Raw genomic sequence first — 21705 nt, forward strand, 5'->3', positions numbered from 1 at the left:
AGTGCATCAGAAAAATTACACATAATTTTACTGATCCAATATTTCTATCTTTTTTTAAATTTGAATTTAAAGGTACTATTCATAAGCTCCAGTTTTGGAAAATGAATTGAAATATGCAGTTCATTTTTCAAAGGCAACACCCATAGCAATTCGCTACTTGCATATGTTCTTCCAGGAACATTAGCAATTTCACAACAAATTGGTATTGATTATAATTTCATATTGGTACATAACTATTAAATACATAAGAACAGGCAAGCCTGGATGTAGACTATGCCATTGAAGTAGATACTTGACTAGAGCAACTTACTACAATACCATCTCATATTTTCATTTTCCAAGAGATCGAGTCAGGAGTAAGTCACTTCTTTCACTAATCTCATAGTTTTAAACCTGCTTTAATACCCTTCCATGGTATCAGTATCTGAAGGTGCAGGTTGGACTTTATTTACTGATACCAGCTGATACTTTTCTGGCATTTTGATCTTTCGTGGGAATGTTCCTAGGAACATTTTCATGGAGTCTAATCATCCTGGAAATTATGCAAAATTCACAGGAATTTTAATATTCTGTTGTAATTCTTGAATATTTTGAAACACAACTGGAGTGGAATCATCCTAATATTAATGAGTATTTTGAACAACTTTTAATTATTACAATTTTCAAGTAACGGTATCAGTGGTAATCTGTAAGTATGGGTATCAGTTCATAGCTGTATCGGCTCAGCCCTAACTGACGTAAATGAAAACTAAGGTCTACCAAGAAAGAAAGAAAAATGTTAATATATCCATCAAGGTAGGTATATAAGGTACGTGTTGGTTTCTTTATCATCATTTTTTATTTTTGCAACCAAATGATGATGTAAAAAGGTACAAATTCACATTACATTCAGAGGATAAGAGACTTCAACTGTCTGTTATGATCTCGAGAATATGAGGGTTGTCAAAATGTGCGCCATAACTAGAGGCACATATTTTTGGTAAATAAAAAAGCAACATTTTGGTACAAAAACAGAGTCAATTTCGGGTTCAAAAGCGGCAAATAAAATAAAATTTCGCTGTTATAGCGGTGAAAAAGCAGTATATAAAATGATATTTTGGTTTTTAAAATGTGAATATAATCCCAAATGATTTAAAACCTGCACTTACTACATAAAATAGACGTATCCCTTCTAATAGCACATTTATGTCGTTACCAGAATATTAAGTTCATTCCTGTATAAAGGGTTCCATTTTTGCTTCTTAAATATTTACAGCAGAATTAAACAATTTTCCATGAATTGCATAACTCTCAGGATAATTCTGACTTCTGAAAGTGTCGCGTCAGTAAATAAACTCTAAATTTCATGTTTAAGAGTCTATTTCGCATTTTGCAGATCATTTCGCATTATTTTGTGTCAAAACAAGGTGGGAAAATTAACTCACACCTTTCAGAAACATGAAAATTTAACATTACAGTGTGTTGTTTCACAATTCATGTTTTCGTCAAAAAAGAAATATGCATGGCTCTAGCCATAACTACAAAAAACAATGAAATTATCTTCTTGCATCAAGTGCTCCAGATAATGCATTATTAGAGGCACATATTTTTGGTAAATAAAAAAGCAAAATTTCGGTACAAAAACAGACTCAATTTCGGGTTCAAAAGCGGTAAATAAAATGAAATATCGGTGTTATAGCGGTGAAAAATTGGATGAAAAGTGGTATATAAAAAGACATTTTGGTTTTAAAATTGTGAATATAATCCTAAATTTGATTTAAAAACTACACTTATTCCACAGAATTAACATTTCACTTCTAATAGCACATTTATGTAGTTATAAGAGTATTAAGTTTATTTCTGTGTAAAGGAGTCCATTTTTGCTTCTCCAATATTAACAGCAGAATTAATCAATTTTCCGGGAATTGCATAACTCACAGGATACTTCAGACTTCAGAAAGTGTCGCGTCGGTATATAAATGGTAAATTTCGTGTTTAAGAGTTAATTTCGCTTTTTGCAGTTCATTTCGCATTATTTCGTGACAAAACATGGTCACAAAATGCATCTCACACCTTTCAAAAACATGAAAAATTAACACTACAATGAGTTTTTTCAAATTTCGTTTTTTCGTCAAAAACGAAATATGCATGCCCCTATGCATTATCATCTAATTGAATTCATGTAATTTAACCTAACACTACTATATTTACATTTTTTTTTATTTTCTGCCTTGTTCTGCTAATACTAACGTGAATAAATGATGATTACAAGAAACTGATGAGTGTACACCTCATGAGTGGAACACAAACCTGGAACTCTTGGTAACAAGTTCATGGGTCACTCAATGCACTTAGTCAAGGAGGGGATAAGGATAATTTATTTAGATGGGGAAAGGGACTATCTGTTCTATCATAATAATCTGAAAATTAGTTCGATTGGAGAACATGTAATATAGTATATAATATTGACAAAAAATGTCATAGCAGAGGATAAAGGCAGGTACACACGCATGTTCTAAATGCCAAAAATAGAAACACATGAAGTAAAACAAACAAATCTTGCCTTATATATATCATTATAACCTGCTTAGGAAGTAATAACAAATATTACCTACAACTAATTTCCTATCAAAAGAACTGAGACCAAAACAGAAAGATTTATACAGCATAATACTCTCATTCAGAGAGTAATCAAAACACATACCTTGTATGGCTGAGAGTGGCTGCTAATGGTCCTGGAGAACTCCAACTGTGGAGTGTACTTAGATTGGTTAAACTCAAATCCGTGCTTACAGAAAAGTCTTGTGCACCAAAGGAGCTTAATGAGGATGGATAACCAGCCATGCCTGGAATGGATGGCGTTTGGAGTGCCACAACTGGTGTGTTTAAAGCAGACGTCCGAGTTGGCTGAAAACACATATCCGAGAAACAAGTTATAAAAATCTGTTTCCTTACATAACTTATAACATACAATACACAGCAGTGCAAGACCCATGTAATAAAAATATGCGTAACTAATGTGAGAACCAGATGGACGTAACTGCAATTTATAAAATTTACAGGAGAGAGGAAATAATGTATTCTTACAAATATGTCTGACTCTCCAAAAATGAGTCTGTAAATTGGAGATTTGTGACTCCACCTTACTGCTAAAAATTAGATAAGGATACGAGATACTTCGAATTAACTCCAAATAGAGTTCTTGAGAGGAGATATGTTAAACAAAACCGAAAACCGCATTTTTGGAGTTACATTCGTCTGGTTGGTTAATTGATTTAGTTTATTTTACTTCGTGTTTTGTGCCTCTTGGCTAATTTGTGAAGATGGGAATGAGTGATGAAATGATGAAATTGATGAATGGACATTCACAAACAACCAAGTCCGAGCTGGATTCGAACCCCGGGACCCTTGGCATTGCAGCGCAATGTGCTAACCACTCGGCCACAGGGTCCGGCTACATTCGTCTGGTTCTCATGTGATGATATGTCCCTGTTTGTCAGTGAAATAGCCACTAATAACTTTAAAGCAGAAGTTACCACAATCTCAAGAAGAACTTATGCCCTGTGTGTATTAGAAATCTCCTTCTGAGGAAGGTATGCATGTGTCACAATGTTCTTTAAAGCAATGAATGCTTTCCTGCAGGAATTTTCATGCCAGATAATCTATGAAAACTGATATAAAAGAGATACTTGCACACTATTATATGCCAAATGTAAGATATTATGAGTGTTTTCATTTTTATTATTTTCTCCATTACATACACAATAGTGGTCATCATATTATAGAATCTGCTAGCATATAGCCAGTTGAAAACTGTGTTGTCATATGTCCATCTGTACTAACTTTTCAGGAAGTTCGGCATTAAGTGAACTCTGAATACACTACAAGATTTACGTAAACATTTCATTATTGTTGATAATTCACACCACTTGACATCAGAATCCTCATTTTGGAACGTGACACATTAACATGTATGGAACACGTCAACAACTCATGACAAAAAGTTTGATGGCAGTGGTCCGATGTTCGAATACGGCGAGTGTCCCTTAATCAATTTCATCATATCATCACTCATCCTCATCTTCGCAATTAGCCAAAAGTGGCAGAAATGCAAAGTAAAACAAAAGGATAAAGACAAAAAGTTGAGATATGACAAAAGAGCACTGAGCAGGCGATATGTTCAACTCATTTTCTCCGACACCTAATCCTCCTTCAGCCTACTCTCTCTTGTATAAAAAACTGTAATGTTTACAGTAAAACAATGTTATAAAAATAGAATAGAAAGTTATTTTTTATTTAACGGGTAAGTTTGGCTGCATGGGCCATTCATACAACACAAAAATGTCACAAAAATAAAAGAAAAAACTAGAAAGGAAACAAATCCTTAAAAATGATATGAAAAAAATATAGTGGAAAATGATGTAATGAAAAAACACTACAATACTCCAATACACCCAAAAATTAAATTATATAATAAAAACAAGCATGGAGACTTATTTTAATATTTATGAAAACTGTCAAAGAAACACTATAACATTTATAATTACACATAATAATTATTTGTTAGAATAGGGACAAGTCCAGTAAATTTTTCTGTAAGGTATATGAGCAAACATTGTTCATCAACAGTGCACACATTCCCTTTTTTCTTAAGTGGAGGTTTTGGACATTGGTCTTTTTAGGTGTAGTTTTACTTGACTTTCGAAATAAAACTGGCTTATTTATATTTCTTTATAATTATATTTAGTTATATAGTAACAACCACATCAATGATCAGGGGTAGAGAAATACAATGTGTACAGTTCCCACAATGCCTGAAAACTTTCACCTGGTTCCTGTAATTTTAAATTCAATTTTCTTTCTTTCAATACTTCAAGTTTGCTTACAGAAATTTCCATTGCGTTTCTTTTTTTATAGTGAGCACACCATATGTCTTTTTATGTTTGTGTTTTTCTGTATCACATGCATAATTAAATCAGATTAATAAACATGCCATTATAAATCTTTGATTCATTGCTAACCTAATTTTAAAATCTGCAGCAATATGGTAGTAGAGTGCATTACAATTTATTGTATAGTTATTAGTGATGTTAGTGGTAGAGCTTTCATTAGGAAGGCCACTCCGGCGCAAGAATTAATTACTTTTAATCACATTTCAAAATGTATAGCTTTCTCTTGGTTGGATTCATGGCTTTCTCAGCCCGTATTCGAGAAAAGAGGCTGGTGCCTGAATTATTTTTAGTTTCGTCTATACCTGACAATGATTATAATTATTATTTGTACTATTTAAGTTTTATCCATGTCCTGCTCCCCCTACATCAAACAAAAATTTCTGGCAGCTTACCTGATACGAGTGCTTTTCGCTTACTTCATCACCAGATGATAAACTGGAACCCTGTGGGGTTGGTATGACGACACGCAAATTGGATCGACCTGGGGAAGTTTGTTTCACATGTTGCAGCTTCCCTGAGAGGCCTGGACTTGGTCCAGGTGACGTGGAGCTTTGCAACGGTGATGATGAGCTTGGGTATCCATTGCTCATTTCCAACATACCACCTAAAAATGAAACCACCACTTATGAAACATGCTGAAATTTTTACTTCAAGCTTCTTTATGTCCTAAATTTTTACTTTCTACTTCATTTACACCTCCTAATACATACAATACTAATGTATACTGTATTGTGTTCAACTATTTATTGCATAAATATTAAAAGGAAAGAATGAAGAACATAAAATGCATTGACATTATGCACAGTGGCAAAAATAAGTTTTACAGGCCCACAATTCCAGATAAAAAATAATAACACTAATAAAACTCCCACAAATAAACTTCTATTTTTATTCAGGGTGTTACATCAAATGTATGTGAAGTACGAAGTGTGTGTTATTTTTATCTTATCATTTCATTTTAGTTTCACTGCTTACAGTGTGTGCCACAGACATTGTATGAGTGTATTGTAAGTACGGCAACGCATTTAACGACCTAAAAATGGCTAAAAAATGCATTTATAACCTAAAAATAGTAAAAAATTATCAAATTATTTTTTTTAAAAAAGAAAATCATTCCCCTATTATTGTATTCTTAGTACGTAATGAGTTACATTTGGAGAGCAATTTAATGGATGACCAGTCATGGTAACCTACAACAAAGACTGGGGGTTCTTCATGTTTAATTTAATATAGTACATATTATGTAATAATAAGAACCTCTCTTTATAATTTTGTGGGAGAGATGCTGGCAATCGATAGGTAGGTCCTGGCCTAACAGGCTGTTGTAGCATGGGTTTTTATTAATGTAATGGATGACAGTGTAAAATGTATAAATTTACTGTAACACATTCAGGAAGGGAGGTTAATGCTCTCTGTTAAGAACACTCAGAATAATGCAGAACTGGCAAACATATACAAGGCTCATTCAATATATAACTGGAAATATGTTGTAACAAATATTTATTACAATCACCAAAATAACTACAGTACTATGTTTCGACATAGTCCCCCCTAGTTCAATGCACCTACGCCAGGGCACTGACTTCACAGGTAAAAAATATTTTGGATGCGTGCGTAACTACTCATACACTGCTGACTGGACTTTGTCGTCATTCCAGAACCTCGATCCACTTAGTCCATCTTTCGGTGTGCCAAAGATGTGGAAATCAGAAGGTGCGAGGTCAGGCGAATATGAAGGGTGGGGTAAGCACTCCTTCAGGTCCTCGATGGTAGACAATGTGACATCGCATTGTCATGGAGCAAAAGCATAACAGTGGACACCAGACTACATCGTCTCTGCAGAATGGCTGGTTTCAGTTTCTTGCGCAAAAGGTTGGAGTATGTGGTACTGTTTACATTATGACCTCTGGGCATGCAATGTTCAAGAATTGGCCCCTTGTGGTCACAAAACAAAGTTAACATGACCTTTCCGGCAGTCCGTTGAGCATGCACCTTCTTGGGTCTGGGAGACGAAGGATGTCGCCATTCCATTGTTGTCCTCTTACGTTCTGGTTCATAGAAATGAACCCAACTTTCATCTCCAGTGACAATATGATGAAGAAATACCTCACCGTCAGCTTCAGAACGGCGCAAAAACTCCCTGCAAACATCAACACATCTCTCCATCATTTCCGGTGTCAAACGTTTCGGAACCCACCTCGCACACACTTTCCTGAACCTCAGTATGTCATGACTGATATGGTGGCTGATGCTACACTTATTTCCATCTGGGAAGCAATTTCACTGACAGTAATATGCCTGTAAGGGTGCTGCCATCTTGTGTAACTGTTTCCCAGTGTCACGTGCGCGAGGCAGGCGTGCCAGTTCCAGCTATGAATAGCTTACAGATGCCTTCACAAAATAACAAACATATAACAATCAAAGTCGTATTTTAGATTTTTTATACTACTTTTCCGGTTTTTTTATTGAACGCACCTAGTACAATTTAAAATCATTTTACAAAAAATAATTTTACCCTATATTGTTATTAGAAGCCCAAACTGCAGTGGCTTTTCACAATAAATCTGAAATAAATTAACAATAACACTTGGCAGACATTCTCAAATAAAAACGATCATCTATTGCCTGCTAGTGAAGATTGTACATGAAGAAGCTCCTATCTACTTCCTATGAAACAACTATTTAAATCATAGTCAGCAAAAGAAAGATTTTCAAGAAAGATAAACTTGATAAATATGGGTAGGAGGTATTGCTATAGATCTACATTATTTCCTGAAAATGTTGTTTGCTTATTGTGGACAAGCTTTAACAAGCAGAAATATTCAATAATGAAAAATTCACTTCATAAAAGAAAAATCTCAAAATATAATCAAAACTGTACTGCATTCCCCAAAACTATTAAAAATGCTCAAAATGAACTAAAAGATGACCTAAGCATACCATGAAAATGATTTTAAAAAATTGCCTGAACAAATTGCCCTTATTTAACCACTTATTTCACAATACACATATCCAGACAATCTTTTTTTTTAAAAAAAAAGAAAATGAAAACCCACTGCAATACACCACACCACATCATAATAACACCACTGTACCATTTGGAACTCGGGAAATTTCTGGAAACAGAAAACCCATATTGTCTTAAGATTTCTTAATATGAAACTATTGTGACATAACATGAGAGTATGTGGGGGGATACAATTTCATCTGCTTTTCCTGTTTTTTTTCTCACGTGTATAAAATTCTGACTAACATTTCAAACTATCTGAAGAAAGTTGAGACTACAATGAACTACATACCAAAAACTACTAACAAACAAAAATTGCTTTTATTAAACTTTGTAGACATGATCTTTATATTACCAATCTATAAGGAAAGAAATCAATACTACATTTTTCTCTTTACAGCAGCCAACACAAACATATAGTAGAACCTCCTTGATCTTACATTTTTCAGGAAACAAAGTTGAAAAAACTTAAAATATGGGAAAATGTAAAATCGAGGAAAACTTTATAGGATATTGCTGCATTGGGACCATCAGGATTGAATGTATATTGTGGGAACAAAAAAAATAGGGGATCCACTGTATTCGATTTACTTAAACTAATCAACTAGTGTAGAAACTAACCTGCATCTGTTTCTGAGGACGATGGACGTGGGCTTACGCTGGTATGCGGCATCTGTGGACTGGATTGCATTAATGCTGATGTATCACCATAACTACTGTTGACTGGCACACTGACAGGCAAGCTATAGTTAGCCTGGTTCATTGCAACCTGAAAAAAACAATTCTTTATCAATTTCATTGTCGTGTGTTATTATTTTACAATGATTATAATAATTATAAATGAAGCACACAATTTGATACAAAACCAAGCAACTTGTCACTTCCTACTCACCTCGTAAGTGGAAGCGAGGTCATTCCAAAGCAGACAGTTAGAAAAGAATACACAGATAGCTAATATTAAGTCATATCACCTCTTCACATTTCAGAGTACATTTAATTATTTTTAGCAATGAAATTTAACAACTATTAGTTCTTTTAAAACAGAATTAACACAGATAGTATTGTACCTTTCTTTCTTTGTATCACTTGTCTGCTCCTTTGATAAATCACAACAATAAGGGCATTGCTAAATGATCACCATTTTTCACATGCTCAGACAAGGACTTGAGTTTAGAAGGTTGAGTAGCCACATCATGAACAATCACTACACATGCTTACAGATGCTGCCACTACTCCTCAGGCTGCAGTTATGGGAGCAGCAACTAGATGGTGAGCATGCCATGATGACCTCAGATGCCAGTCATCTAGGTGTACCCAACTCGCAGTTGACTCTATATCACACTCTTTCTCGCTAGTACCTGAGTGTAGACTTGTTCTGTACTGAAAATCTCACTTTTTATTCCAATTTCGCAGACCTCTGGTCTTCCTGCTAAATGCCAACTATACAATGGAATGTTATATGTGCGTTCCCAGCAACTGCGTCAGTGCTTATACCCACTTGTACACCACATGCACATCATGGAGACAAACAGCTTGAGGATATGGAACTTTCCAAATCAAAAGATGTATAATTATTTAGCACATACAGGAGATGTCAAATGCAGGTTTGACCAGGAGTTGAGTCCTGGTCAAGCCTGCATTTGGTGCTAAAATTTCTACATGTCTACATGACTAACAATTTGAAAATGCATGCTGTAGACGCAAGATAGAATTCAAACATTAATAAGCAGGTTTTATGGAAATCTTGCCTTTATGTTTTTACCCTTCACTAGTAAAGGGCTGTAGATAACAAACTATTACATATGAATCTTTGTTACATTCATCCCAAAATTCAGCTCAGCCAGTCGTATGCATGGAACTGTTGAGTTGTTCCTGATAATGAAATATATGAATTTTTTGTATTGTGCTTATTTTAGATAGCTTTTCTTCATGAAAGTCTATAATTCATGTATCACTTCTATTAAAAAAGTACTTACTCTACTTCCGTTCAACTGATTACGCTGCATCATCATTTGGAATTCTTCATCTATCTTGCTGTATTTTGCCTCAGTCCTTGGCGTAAGACTATACTCTGTATCGGGCTCGGGACTTTCAGGGCTACAAGTGCCGTTTTTATGTTCCTTCTTGTTCAAAGCCTGTAAAATGATGCATAATGTAACTTTAATTTCCAGCACTTGCAAATTTTACACCATTCATAATTCTCTCTTGACTAACCCTCTGTTATGAACATGAGAGTACAGGTTTAACCCATTGATATTAATTGCGAGATTGCAACACTGTGAACTACACTGGACCTGAGTGCTTTGTGTAGCTCAACGTTCTTTCTATGGTCTAAGCACAACTGAGCAGTTCTTCTGCACTTCTAAGCCATGTAATATTACAATGCTAACATCAGTTGCATGCTTGGTGTACAGTTGTTCCCCACATGCCCAAATATGTAACAAGAAAATATTAATGCACAGAAAGTCAGAGCATGCTGCAGATTCCGATGTTATGTTGAAGTAGGTTAGTGAGGAAGGGGAGGACATGTAGCTATGCATTAGTGCCAAAAGTGAACATCAAAGAGACTCCATGACTGAAAGTGAACATGGCACTGCTTCAATTGTTACGTATTTAGGCACGTGGGGAATAACTGTACAGCAAGCATGCAATTGGCATTAATTTTATAATATTACAGTCACTTTGAAAGAGCAGAAATAAATTGCAGCTGATCGTAGAAGAAAGAGAGAGAAATAACATTTTGTAGGCATGATCAGTATTCATGATGTATTTCATACCTTAAAGATATTAAAGGGTTGAGGGACAGGTGTACACCTTGTGCCTATGCATATTACAGAAAATGACATGCCTAACAGAGGGTTAATGGCAAAATATTTTCATAAGCATGAACAAGCACATTTTTAATATATTAAGTATACCATTGAAAATAACTTAATGGCACTGCTAAATTTCACAGATTGCATGATAAGGAAATATGATTTTAGTAAATACCTTTAACTTACTTGTAAAAAATAACAATTCTGTGTTGCCAAACAAACCTGCTATTTTGTGAAAGATGAGGAAGCATCACAATATTGTTATTATACAAGGAAGTAAATACATATTATTATTATTATTATTACATAAGGACCAGGCACATATTTAGAAATCCGTTTCTGGGGGGGGGGTCCGAAGCAAGTGTCTCAATAATAATTATAATTATAATGTTTTAATTTAAATAATTGCATTAAATCAAATTAATACTAATTACAACATATAAATTAATATCGTATTATTATTACATGAATAAGTAAAGAGACTGTATAAGAACAAAGATATAACAGTGCATATTCATTATGTAGCTTACCTGTAGTTAAGATCGGAATAATTTATATAAAAACAAGTGCTCTGGCAATGAAATTAATGCTAAATACATGAAGAATTGAATATTTATGGAATAACAAAAACAATGTTAGATGCAGTCTGAGAAAAGTAAAAGTTTCTGATTAATATTTTATGCACATTATTATGAGTAGTAGTGTGTATAAATCATTGTAATGTCATTCAAAGCTGTATGATCCCAATATAATCCTTGACTTTCAATACGTTCATAGGAAATTAATAACCATCGATTATACAACAAATGCTGAACTAGCATATTTTCATTATTTACCTTTAGTACTTGATATGTCTTTCGGGTGAGAGGGGGGGAGTCCGGACCCCCTAAATATGTACTTGCTGTGCTTCAAAGCAGTATGATCTCAGTATAATCCTTGCCTTGCTCAGAGGAAATTAATTACCATCGATTATACAACAAATTCTAAACGAGAATATTTTCATTATTGAATTTAAGTACTTGGTAACCCTTTCGGGGGGGGTCCGGACCCCCTGGACCCCCCTAAATAAGTCCTTGATAAGGATTAACTTCTGTGTTGGTGCCATTAACATGCATAGACTTCTACTGACAAAAACAAGGAGATGATATTTTTTCTTCATAGTTAAGACTCCTCAAAACATCATCTATAATCCAGTTTGTATGCAACCACATGGGACAAAGTCATGGTTGCTACTGACATTTACTTTTCTTTCTGTCAGAAAATAACATTTTTAGGCAGTGGGGGTGATTGGGTTCCAAAACTAAGGGGGGGCAAGGACAGTTTACTTTCCCTTGGTAGATAAGGTTAAGCATAGTGCGGAGGCAAAAGTGGCCAAGAGGGGGGGGGGGGGGAGCGACTGCCACTGTCTTTAGGATATTATGGACAGACTATGCAATTCATGAAGGCAAGGGGATAGCCTTCTACTGTGGAAATGCTTCTGGACAAAATTATGAAACCTTCTTTAATGCCAAAGCATAAAACATGATATGGACCAAAAGTACAGCCAAGTGATACATGCAGCATATTAGTGTCAGTCAGTCAGTTACAATTGACCACTGACAAATTCCATTCGCCAGTGATACATGCTTGAGTATCACAATAGAAAGTAGACTTTCAGAGAAGTGTGTTGGTCAATGGTAACTGACTACGATGAAACTCAAGCACAAAAAACATCTTATCAGAGTCCTGACCTGCCATTTTGTAAAACCTGCCTCCTAGCAGCCAAATGTGTAACTATAGGACAGTGCCTATTATGAAAGGAAACTTTACGGGTGTCAACATCAACTGGTGTGGTTATAAATGCCAAATGTTTTATGATCTGCTCAGAAAAAATATATTGAAACCCCAGCAATAATCTTAATAACCCTGAATATAAATTATGGTGTCGAATCCCCATTAGTTTTCCTAGAGTTCAAAGATCCTAGCATAGCTTACAGTGGTGTGCCCAAGGGGAGAGTCATATTCCTTCTTTGGCTCAGTATTCTTAAAAAAAAAAAGCCAGAGGCAGGAAAAGATGGCCATGAGGACTGACTAAAAAGTATACGCAAACACCCCCCCCCCCTTTTCGAAAATCCTAGGCATGCACTGACGGTTTATGTCCAAGCATGTATCTAGAAGTATATTTTGGGGAAAGGGTCCGAACCAAGTGTCTCAGGAAATAATAATGTTTAAATTAAAATAATTATATTAAATAAATAAAATATGTTTATTAATATATTATTATTACATGAATATGTAAAAAGATGGTATAAGAACAGAGATGTAACAGTACATATTCTAGAGTGGTTAGCACATCATGCTACAATGCCAGGAGTCCTGGGTTCAAATCCTGGCTTGGGCATGGGTGTTTCTGAGTGTCCATTCATCAATTTCATCATATCATTATTCATGGCCATCTTCGCAAATTAGCCAAAAGTGGCACAAAAAGCGACGAAGTAAAATAAAGCAAATCAATCAATCAGTAGAGGAAAAGGTCTAAATATGCCCCCCCCCCTTTTATGTTGTCATTTCCAGAGGAAAAAAATTAATAGATCAAGCACCTGCCTTTAAAATGCATATCTATGAAATATATACTTAAATGTAATAGCATGCTAAAGTATAGAAGATCTCCACTTTTTTCTTTTAAAAAAAGCAATTTCCAAAAAATGGTAAAATGATGTATTTCAAAATTGTGGTCTAAATATGGGCTACTAGTGGCAATATCACAAAAAAACAATTAAAATAAAAAAAGTCAACTATCGCTAAAACATTATACAATTCATATTTATGAATAATCTTTTGTTTTGAAAATCACGCAGAATGGGAAAAATCGAAATTAAGAAAAACATCCAAATATTTTTTGAAAATGTGATCACAACATTAGACCTCATGTCATAGCCCATATTTAGACCATCACGCTATTTTTCTTCTTCAATTTATTTTCGCACTCTGTGGTACATATTTCACAAACAAATCATGTAATTATAAAAGCCCACATTTGTTTTATGTACCGCTAATATCATAACCTATACAAAGCAGATGAGAATTCAGAAAACGCTGGGTTCAAACAAACCTGCAAAAAGTTTCGGAGTTCGCAATTCTTTAACAGCGCCCAAGGCCGAAACTAACCACCACTTTCTCTTGTCAATTGGCGCCGCAAACTTTGTCCTTGACAGATAACCAGTTCCCATAGACTCTGCCAGGCTGCAGTACCAGAGAGCACTGATAACTCCAAAACCCATATTTAAACCTTCGCTCATATTTAGACCTTCTCCTCCACATACTCTAGTTTACCCTTAGTTAAAATTGGCATAATTTGTACAAAAACAAATGCCCTGGCAAATAAATTAATGTCAAATTGATGAAGAATCGAATATTTATTGAATAACAAAAAAGGACGTTAGATCCAAATGGCGAAAAGTAAACTTCCTTAATAATATTTTATGCATACTTTCATAAATAGTAGTGTGCAAGCAAAATCGTTGGTATTGTCCTTCAAAGTCGTATCATCCCAATATAATCCTTGCCTTCCAATAAGTTCAGAGGAAATTTATAACCCTCGATTATACAAGAAATACTAAACAAGTATATTTTCATTATGTAATTTTGGTACTTTCTAAGTCCATCTGGGGCTACGGACACCCTGCCCCCTAAATACGTCCATGCTAATTTCAACATCAAGGCAACATTTTAAAATTTATCACATAGGAAGACGAAAGCAAAATGCCCGCTGAGTGAAAGGAGGTTTGCAGGCTTTCACGTTAACTCTCCATTTTCTCCCACATCACAAAAAAGGGGCGGGTTTATGAAATCAAGCGTCCGTTACTTCAGGTGTCAAAGTTTGAAAATCCTCCCCCTCGACCCTCGCGCCTTATTCCCACGCAACTCGCTTCACCGGTCAATCGCGGGCGACGCGAGCGTCTGCGGAATGCGTTTCCGCGCGTCCACACACAAATCCGTGCCACAAAGTCACCACGTAGGAGTTCGCAGGGAAACAAGCGGAGGGTTACAAAAGCCTAAAAGGTCGCCCGCTCTCGCAAGTCAGTTTGATGTCACTGCTCGTTGTCAGGTGAGGCGATGCGAGCGCCGGGCGTGGGAAGGCCAACATCGACCGAGCTTCCTACCTTACGTCACTGCGGAGAAAGGTAATCTCCCTCCGCTGTTGTAATTTCCGACCACTTCGACGCGGACTACCACCTACCCCTCAATCTCGGAACAGATAACGCCACCACAGCGTTGCCAGTAGTGCCAGATTCACAATTATGACCGCCTGCCTACCAGAGGTCGCGACGGTACGCATACCACTAGTGGCACGTGCGAAGGTGACACATTATAACTGTAATAATGTAAATAAAGTCTGTTGATGCTAGAATTACGTTATATGACATTTGCCATTCAGCCAGCATTCAATTTCAAGTGGGATGCAGTCCTCCCCTGTCCCCCTTCCAGACGCCGATGACCGCTCCGCAAACCCTATTACTTTCTTCCTTCGTTCGTTTTTTAAGGACCACTGTTCCTTGTTAATTCGCATTGCCCGTGTAACACAGCTCTTCTTTCAAACTATATAAATTTCTGGAATACCGAAAAGGTGAAATGTCACGTTAAGACTCTACAAGCCCCCCCTAAAAAAAAGCACATGGAATACTGCAGGTGCTTCCCCCTGGACTAGATATAATATATGCCTACTTAAAAAAAAAGTTCGAATTCGGCAACATAAAATAATATTTAATATAAAATAATGTTATTATTGCGGATAAAATCTAAAATTTGATTTCGGACCATTACACTGACTACAGAAATATAGAATTTTTATCCCAGTAGGCATAATCAAAATCATTTCTTATGTCAAAGTGCATGGATTATAGAGTTTATTCTATTTTAAACAAGTATATTTTTCATTGCACTTTGCCAAGGAATTAGTCGATCCGACTCGATGAAGTGTTTTGACGCAATAAAATATACATTTCTTATTATAAGAGTTTATTGCGCATTACGTCGTGACCAATGGGGTTGAAAGTTTCACTTCAATGTTCCGACGATAACACAGTAACGACATCATGGGGGGGGGGGGGGTGGACGCAGAACGCGTATTTTCTAGAATTATGAAGAAAAAAAACAGGAAAAACATTTCGCCATGAACTATTCGCAAATAGTATCAGGGTTAAGATATAAAAGTGACAGAACTCTCGTGCATGTGAGGTCAACAAAATGCCAAAATGAAACTCTTTTCAGGATATAGTGGTCCCTGGCAACAGTCTCTTCCATACTAGTTGTACAGTCAACGGCAAAGATAATGGTAGGCAAATTGTGCACCACTATTTTCATTACTCTTCTATTCTACATCCTATGTTGTTTTAAGGAATGAAACTATGTTGGTTCGAAGCAGGCATTGTTCTCTGCTTATTGACGTCATTATTTCAATTCATTGTCATCACATTGTGCAATACAGACCGAATGAAAATGGTGGTGGACAATTCGTCTACTGTTTCTTTCGCCGTTGGGTGTACGTGTTTGCATTGTACGTTCATGGCTTCGTCTCCTTTCTACTGTTATTCCTGGCGAACCATTATTACACGGAAGAACGAGGGGTTAGGAAACGACGAAAACAGAGGCGGTTAATGGCAACTGGATTCGAATCCCAGCCAAAACGAGCATCTTGCAAAGCTTGCGTGTTCCCCGACAGAATCTCGTCTTCTTCACAAAGCCAAGGAGGCCAGCAACGCTGCTTCTGTTATCCGGCCACGCTCTTGCGTCAAACCAGCAGCATCACGCGAGTATGACGTATCGCAATCGCTCAGTTCCTTTTCTTCCTCTCGGAGAAGTAATCGCCGGAAAGCGAAGCTCGGATGTCTAATCTGGACTCGGTCTGCAATTACTGAAGCTTGAGGAGCCCGTCTCAAATTTCGGTTGTTTTCATTAGAGGAAAAGATTGTCTTTGTACGCCCTTGCTGCGCTCAAATTTCTGCAATTATACCACGGATTAAGGAAGGAAATAATGGACAGAGGATTCTAGGTTTCTTCCAAAGCGCAACCTATGGCCTTGCATGGCTATGCGTCAACCTGACGCCCTGCAACCTTTAGTTCTCCTGCACATTCTGGAGGAGTGTGCGTCAATGGTAACCAAAACGCCATAAAAAAAACCCAGAAGATTTCAAGCTTACCTGCCACTGTGCCGAATATTAAAATTTGAAGGAAGGTATGGATGAAGTTATTGTTCATTTATTGATTGCTTCATTTTACTTCGCATTTATGCCACTTTTGACAGAGATAACGATTAATGGTGATCAGATGAAATGGATGAAGGGACAATCACAAACATATACAGAACACACAACATGGGAGGATTATACTAGCTGTGAGTCCGGACGCCAGAGCCTCCCAAGTCTGCAGAATGCAGTCCAGGTTGAACTACGTGGAAGGAAGGTTAACATTCGGGTGTCTTGAGAAAGGATTACCCCATACACCCCTGGATGAATTTAAATGAATGCGTGCAGCTTCCACGTTTTTTAGCTTTCCTTTGCCTACTCAACATTAACTCGCGGTTAGCCAAAAGTGACTAGAAAAGCCAATGTCGTAAGAAAAATCCAAATGGCTGCGTTAGAACAAAGGTTACTTGCACCTCCTACGATGTACAACATACCTTACTTTCTGTTTCTAATTCACTCATATTACGTCGCTTTTCTACTATTTGGGTTAATCGGAACGATGAGGGTGGTCGAGAAACTAGGAAAAGGATGAAGGGACGAACACAATGATACCGCCAGATCGGCAACATCTCTCACTCAAACATGCCAGTAATTTAACAAGAAGGGTGGTGTAAAGCTTCCTCCTTTGAGACAGGTGCAACATTGCATTTTGTAGATCTCCAACGATAGGTACTCACTAAAAATATGCAACGGAGCCGCCACCAAAATGAGTGTAACACAACACCTAATTGAGTGTTAAAAGACCTCCGTACTTGGTGTGGTTTGACAGCGAATGGTGTAACAAGACACCAATGATGGTGCCAAACAAATCCAATTTCGCATTAACACTTTTGGTGGCAACACAATTGTAGATTTTTTAGAGTGCAAAAACAAAAATAAAGTCGCCTTGAAGGTACAAAACGAATAGTGAACCAAAGCTCCACACATTCTTCTTAGCAGCCGTTGACTGTGGCGGCGTGATGAAGAGGTTAATTGGTTTGTATTGAATTTTGTGCAATTGTTAAATTTTCCATTTTACTTATATCACTGATGGTGAACGTGGAAGAAGTGCTGATTTAATCAACAAAAATTCTATTCAGTGATGAAGCGGCCTTATACACATGTAGAAAAGGTCAATCGACATAATTGTAGCACTTGGGTAGACGAGAAATGAACAATCCTTTTTTGATAAGAACGAGACACACCGAAAGTGAACGTTTGGCTTGTCGCTTTCAACTTTACAAGAGACAATGATCGTCGTCATACGGAGAACTCATTCTTTGCGGCATATATTTTGAAATAAATATCGTCGCCAAAACTAGGAATCTGCTAAATCTTACTTGAGATAAAAACATTTTAATATCAATTTCCTGGGGGGAAAAACAGGTTTTACATTTGGATAAATGTTGCCATCCGTAAAATGTGTACCTACTTATGATTGTTAATTAGCTAGTATAGGAACCTATAGTGGGACCACAAGCAAAATCGCGCGGGTAGGCGAGGGGCAGAGCGGAGCAGGCTTCCCAGTGCGCCGAAATGCGGAAGATGCGCGAAGGGTTATGGCCGAAGGTTCTTTGTGGACACTCTATTCCAAGAAAAAAGTAGTCAGAAACTGTACTGGGTGAAAAAGTCAATCTATGCACATTCGTGTTTTTGGCATTGGTGTGACAATATATTTTTCATGTCTTAAACCTGTTTTCCGTAAATCCAATTATTATTCAAAATAATGACTTTTGAGACACCCTGTATGACATTTATATGTAATCAGATAGATATCCGTTTGGTACGTCTTGCAGAAGTGGCGCAGTAAAGTAAATTTGATTTAAGCAAATTTTTCAAATATCATACCAAAGTATCGATTTTGAACAAGTCTGCCCCATTCTCTTCTCCATGCCATCCCTAGGAGAAGGGACTAAAATGCACTTAATAAAACTTGAAAAAAAAATTATAATAATGCCGTAAGCAGGACAAAGTAAACATAACATTTTCTGTTCTAACGGAAGGAAAAATCTACTAGTATTATGTTCAGCACGACTTTTCGTCAACTTGCTAATAAGTTTACTACATGTGTACCGCCTAAGCCAATTCTCAAATCAAGTGTCGCGGTAGGTGGGCGGGCACATTCTGTTCCTTATCCTCGCAAGGGTGACATTTCCTATTGACGGGCGCGGAACAGGCCAAGGTGGAGACTGCACACGCAACCCGCCCCATGTCGTGGAGGCAAGCGGGAGACAATAGATTCCAGGCATGACACTTCCAGTGAAGTGGAGAACATACAACCTGATCATTATTTATTCCTTATCTCTCACGCTTTTGCGAGTACGTACATACCAAGGCCAGTCTAAATCTATGCACGGGCACGAGGTCATGTTCCCGACCAACGTTTAATTTTGCGCTACCTGTGACTATTTTTGGTGAAGAACTGCCCTAACACGCTCACCCCCTTTTTATTCCCTCGATTTGCATGGCTGGGTTATCTTATCAAGGAGTATCCAGTTGCAACAGTTAAAATTCGATTCCATCGTTTGCCACGCACTTTCGCAATGACGCAAGCAACTAGGCACGTTAAATATGACAAATTGCATGCGATGTCCAGTATGCATATGCAAGACCTTGGATAAAAGATAACCGCGCTTATTATATTGTAGGAACCTTATTCAAAATAGGTTCTCGTAAGAAAGGGCTTGCTATTTTTGCCGAGCTGTTAACATTTATAATTTGCGTGTTTGTGGAGAGACAACCCTTCCAAAAGGCACACAAATTCTTGTATCCACGATACACTTGCATTTGCTCAAACGAACATGCTGATTCCTGATGCTCTGGGTTCAAAAGAGCGCTTCACACATTGATGAATTGAAAATATTGATGATTTTAACGTACATAATAACCGGTCACGTTTAAAAAAGAGAGATTTACACAGTATTATTTTAATCTTCCTACTGACAACCTACGAATATTAGGATCTGAATGAAAAATAAGCATCGCGATGTTTGAACCGGAAAGTGGGGGGAGAAGAGGAACGAGTTTATTCAATAATTCAGACACCTGGGTCATATACTATGGTGGTTCAATAATGAATCGTCCTCGTCTACTTCCACATATCGCAGACATGATCTTTTCTGTATAATATGATATATATGATTGTACTAAAACTTACAAATTTGTAGCCCTGAATCTCGTTTTCTGCTACACAGATAAATGTGCGAGGAAGTAGCACATCATTCAAAAGAGTGAGCATGGAAGACAATGTCCAGGTTCGCACATCTAGCGTTGGAAAAACGCGACGACCAAGTGTGGCTACGAAATACGGTCCCATTCAGCCTTCCCTCCCCTGTTCTTGCACCAACGGACTTATTTGCTTCCTTCAAATCATTTCTTTGGGAAACTCGTTTCCTTACGACGACAGAGGGGTCCGAGGTTATGCATTGGTCAGGTATATCATAACACCTTGATCTTACCAAACTCAATTAAGCTAGAGAACAAATTCTCTCTTTCCTCTTTCTCTCACACACATACATACATTGCATGGCTAATATTGTCCCCAGTAATAGGGACCATTGTCATCGTGCGCACACTTCACTAAATGGTAAAAAACTATGAGACTTACCTCAATAATGTTTTTGTTCGTGAGCGATTCGTGAGGCTCGTTATATTCCGTATACTTAAGTAGCACCTTATCCATGTCCGTCGAAGCATACTGATAAAGTTTGTTCGAGCTGCTAAATATAATTAACGCTATTTCACAGTCGCACAGGACACTTAGTTCGTATGCCTTCTTCATCACGCCGAACTTGCGTTTATTAAACGTGACCTACAAAGAGAAAAATAAACATGATAAATACAAAGAAAAATATTTTAAAAACCTAAAATCTACATAATTAAAGATTCTTTGCACGACGGTCACAGATTCGGTCCTATTGTGGGCACATTGTGAGTGCCCCTTCATCAATTTCCTCATATCATTAATCTTAATGGTCGCGATTAGCCTAAAGAGGAAGAAAAGTAAAACAAAAATACAAGAGGAACAACCCAATATTGTATAAGGGTTCAAATTCTGTCTGAATTCAATCAATCAGTTTCCACAAATCGGCAATATATGATAATTTCATAATTTAAGCTACAAAGTGTAGGGCCATCCCGACTAAACGGTCTACACAAAAGTCAATATCGCCCAGTTTTTGCTCAATTCCAATTGACTACAATATTTCTTCGCTTTTAACGGTTGCAGGAAGTCTGTTGTAAAAAGAGGCGAGATTCAGACATGTCTTTACATCTTGCAGGATATGTTACAATATATATATTTTGTACTTGATCTCCCTGATGACGTACTGGAACGCTGTGTCTTGTAACCAAGAGGTCCTGGGTTAAATCCTCAGATAAATTGCACAGAGGTTCGGATTCCACTTTAAACTGTAGATCCAGCCCCGAATTGGCATGAGCATAAGCACTTTGTCGGTCCTGGTATAACTAACCGCTATGCGAAGTGGATACAAGCAAAAACTTGGGGATTGTGTTCGATAGACACTTAAATTGGGAGCCACAAGTCGAATTTATTGTGAAAAACTGTATGGGGAAACTTATCATTTAAAACATGCTCTGGACGCTAATGTTAAAGATCGTCTTATGCAATCACTTGTCCTATCCACGTTAGACTATTGCGCTCCAGTGTACAGTAATATATCCCAGGGCTTAAACTATAAACTTCAAAAAATTCAGAATTGTTGTATACGTTTCATATTTAACCTAAA

General features: G+C 37.0%; 1 protein-coding gene across 6 annotated transcripts in view; it reads right to left on the reverse strand.

The window, feature by feature from the left end:
* Positions 1–21705, reverse strand: part of Mef2 (myocyte enhancer factor 2) — a 161812-nt gene that overhangs the window by 11714 nt on the left and 128393 nt on the right. For all 6 annotated transcript variants that reach the window (XM_083130712.1, XM_083130717.1, XM_083130713.1 and 3 more), the window contains 5 exons: positions 20565–20768; positions 9915–10073; positions 8560–8707; positions 5324–5535; positions 2684–2886 (listed from right to left, as the gene is read on the reverse strand). In XM_083130712.1, the coding sequence (XP_082986838.1) occupies positions 2684–2886; positions 5324–5535; positions 8560–8707; positions 9915–10073; positions 20565–20768 (926 nt within the window). The remainder of the gene's footprint in view (positions 1–2683; positions 2887–5323; positions 5536–8559; positions 8708–9914; positions 10074–20564; positions 20769–21705) is intronic.

The sequence above is a fragment of the Lepisma saccharinum genome, chromosome 11 (assembly GCF_977018435.1).
Source record: "Lepisma saccharinum chromosome 11, izLepSacc3.1, whole genome shotgun sequence".
Taxonomy (NCBI): domain Eukaryota; kingdom Metazoa; phylum Arthropoda; class Insecta; order Zygentoma; family Lepismatidae; genus Lepisma; species Lepisma saccharinum.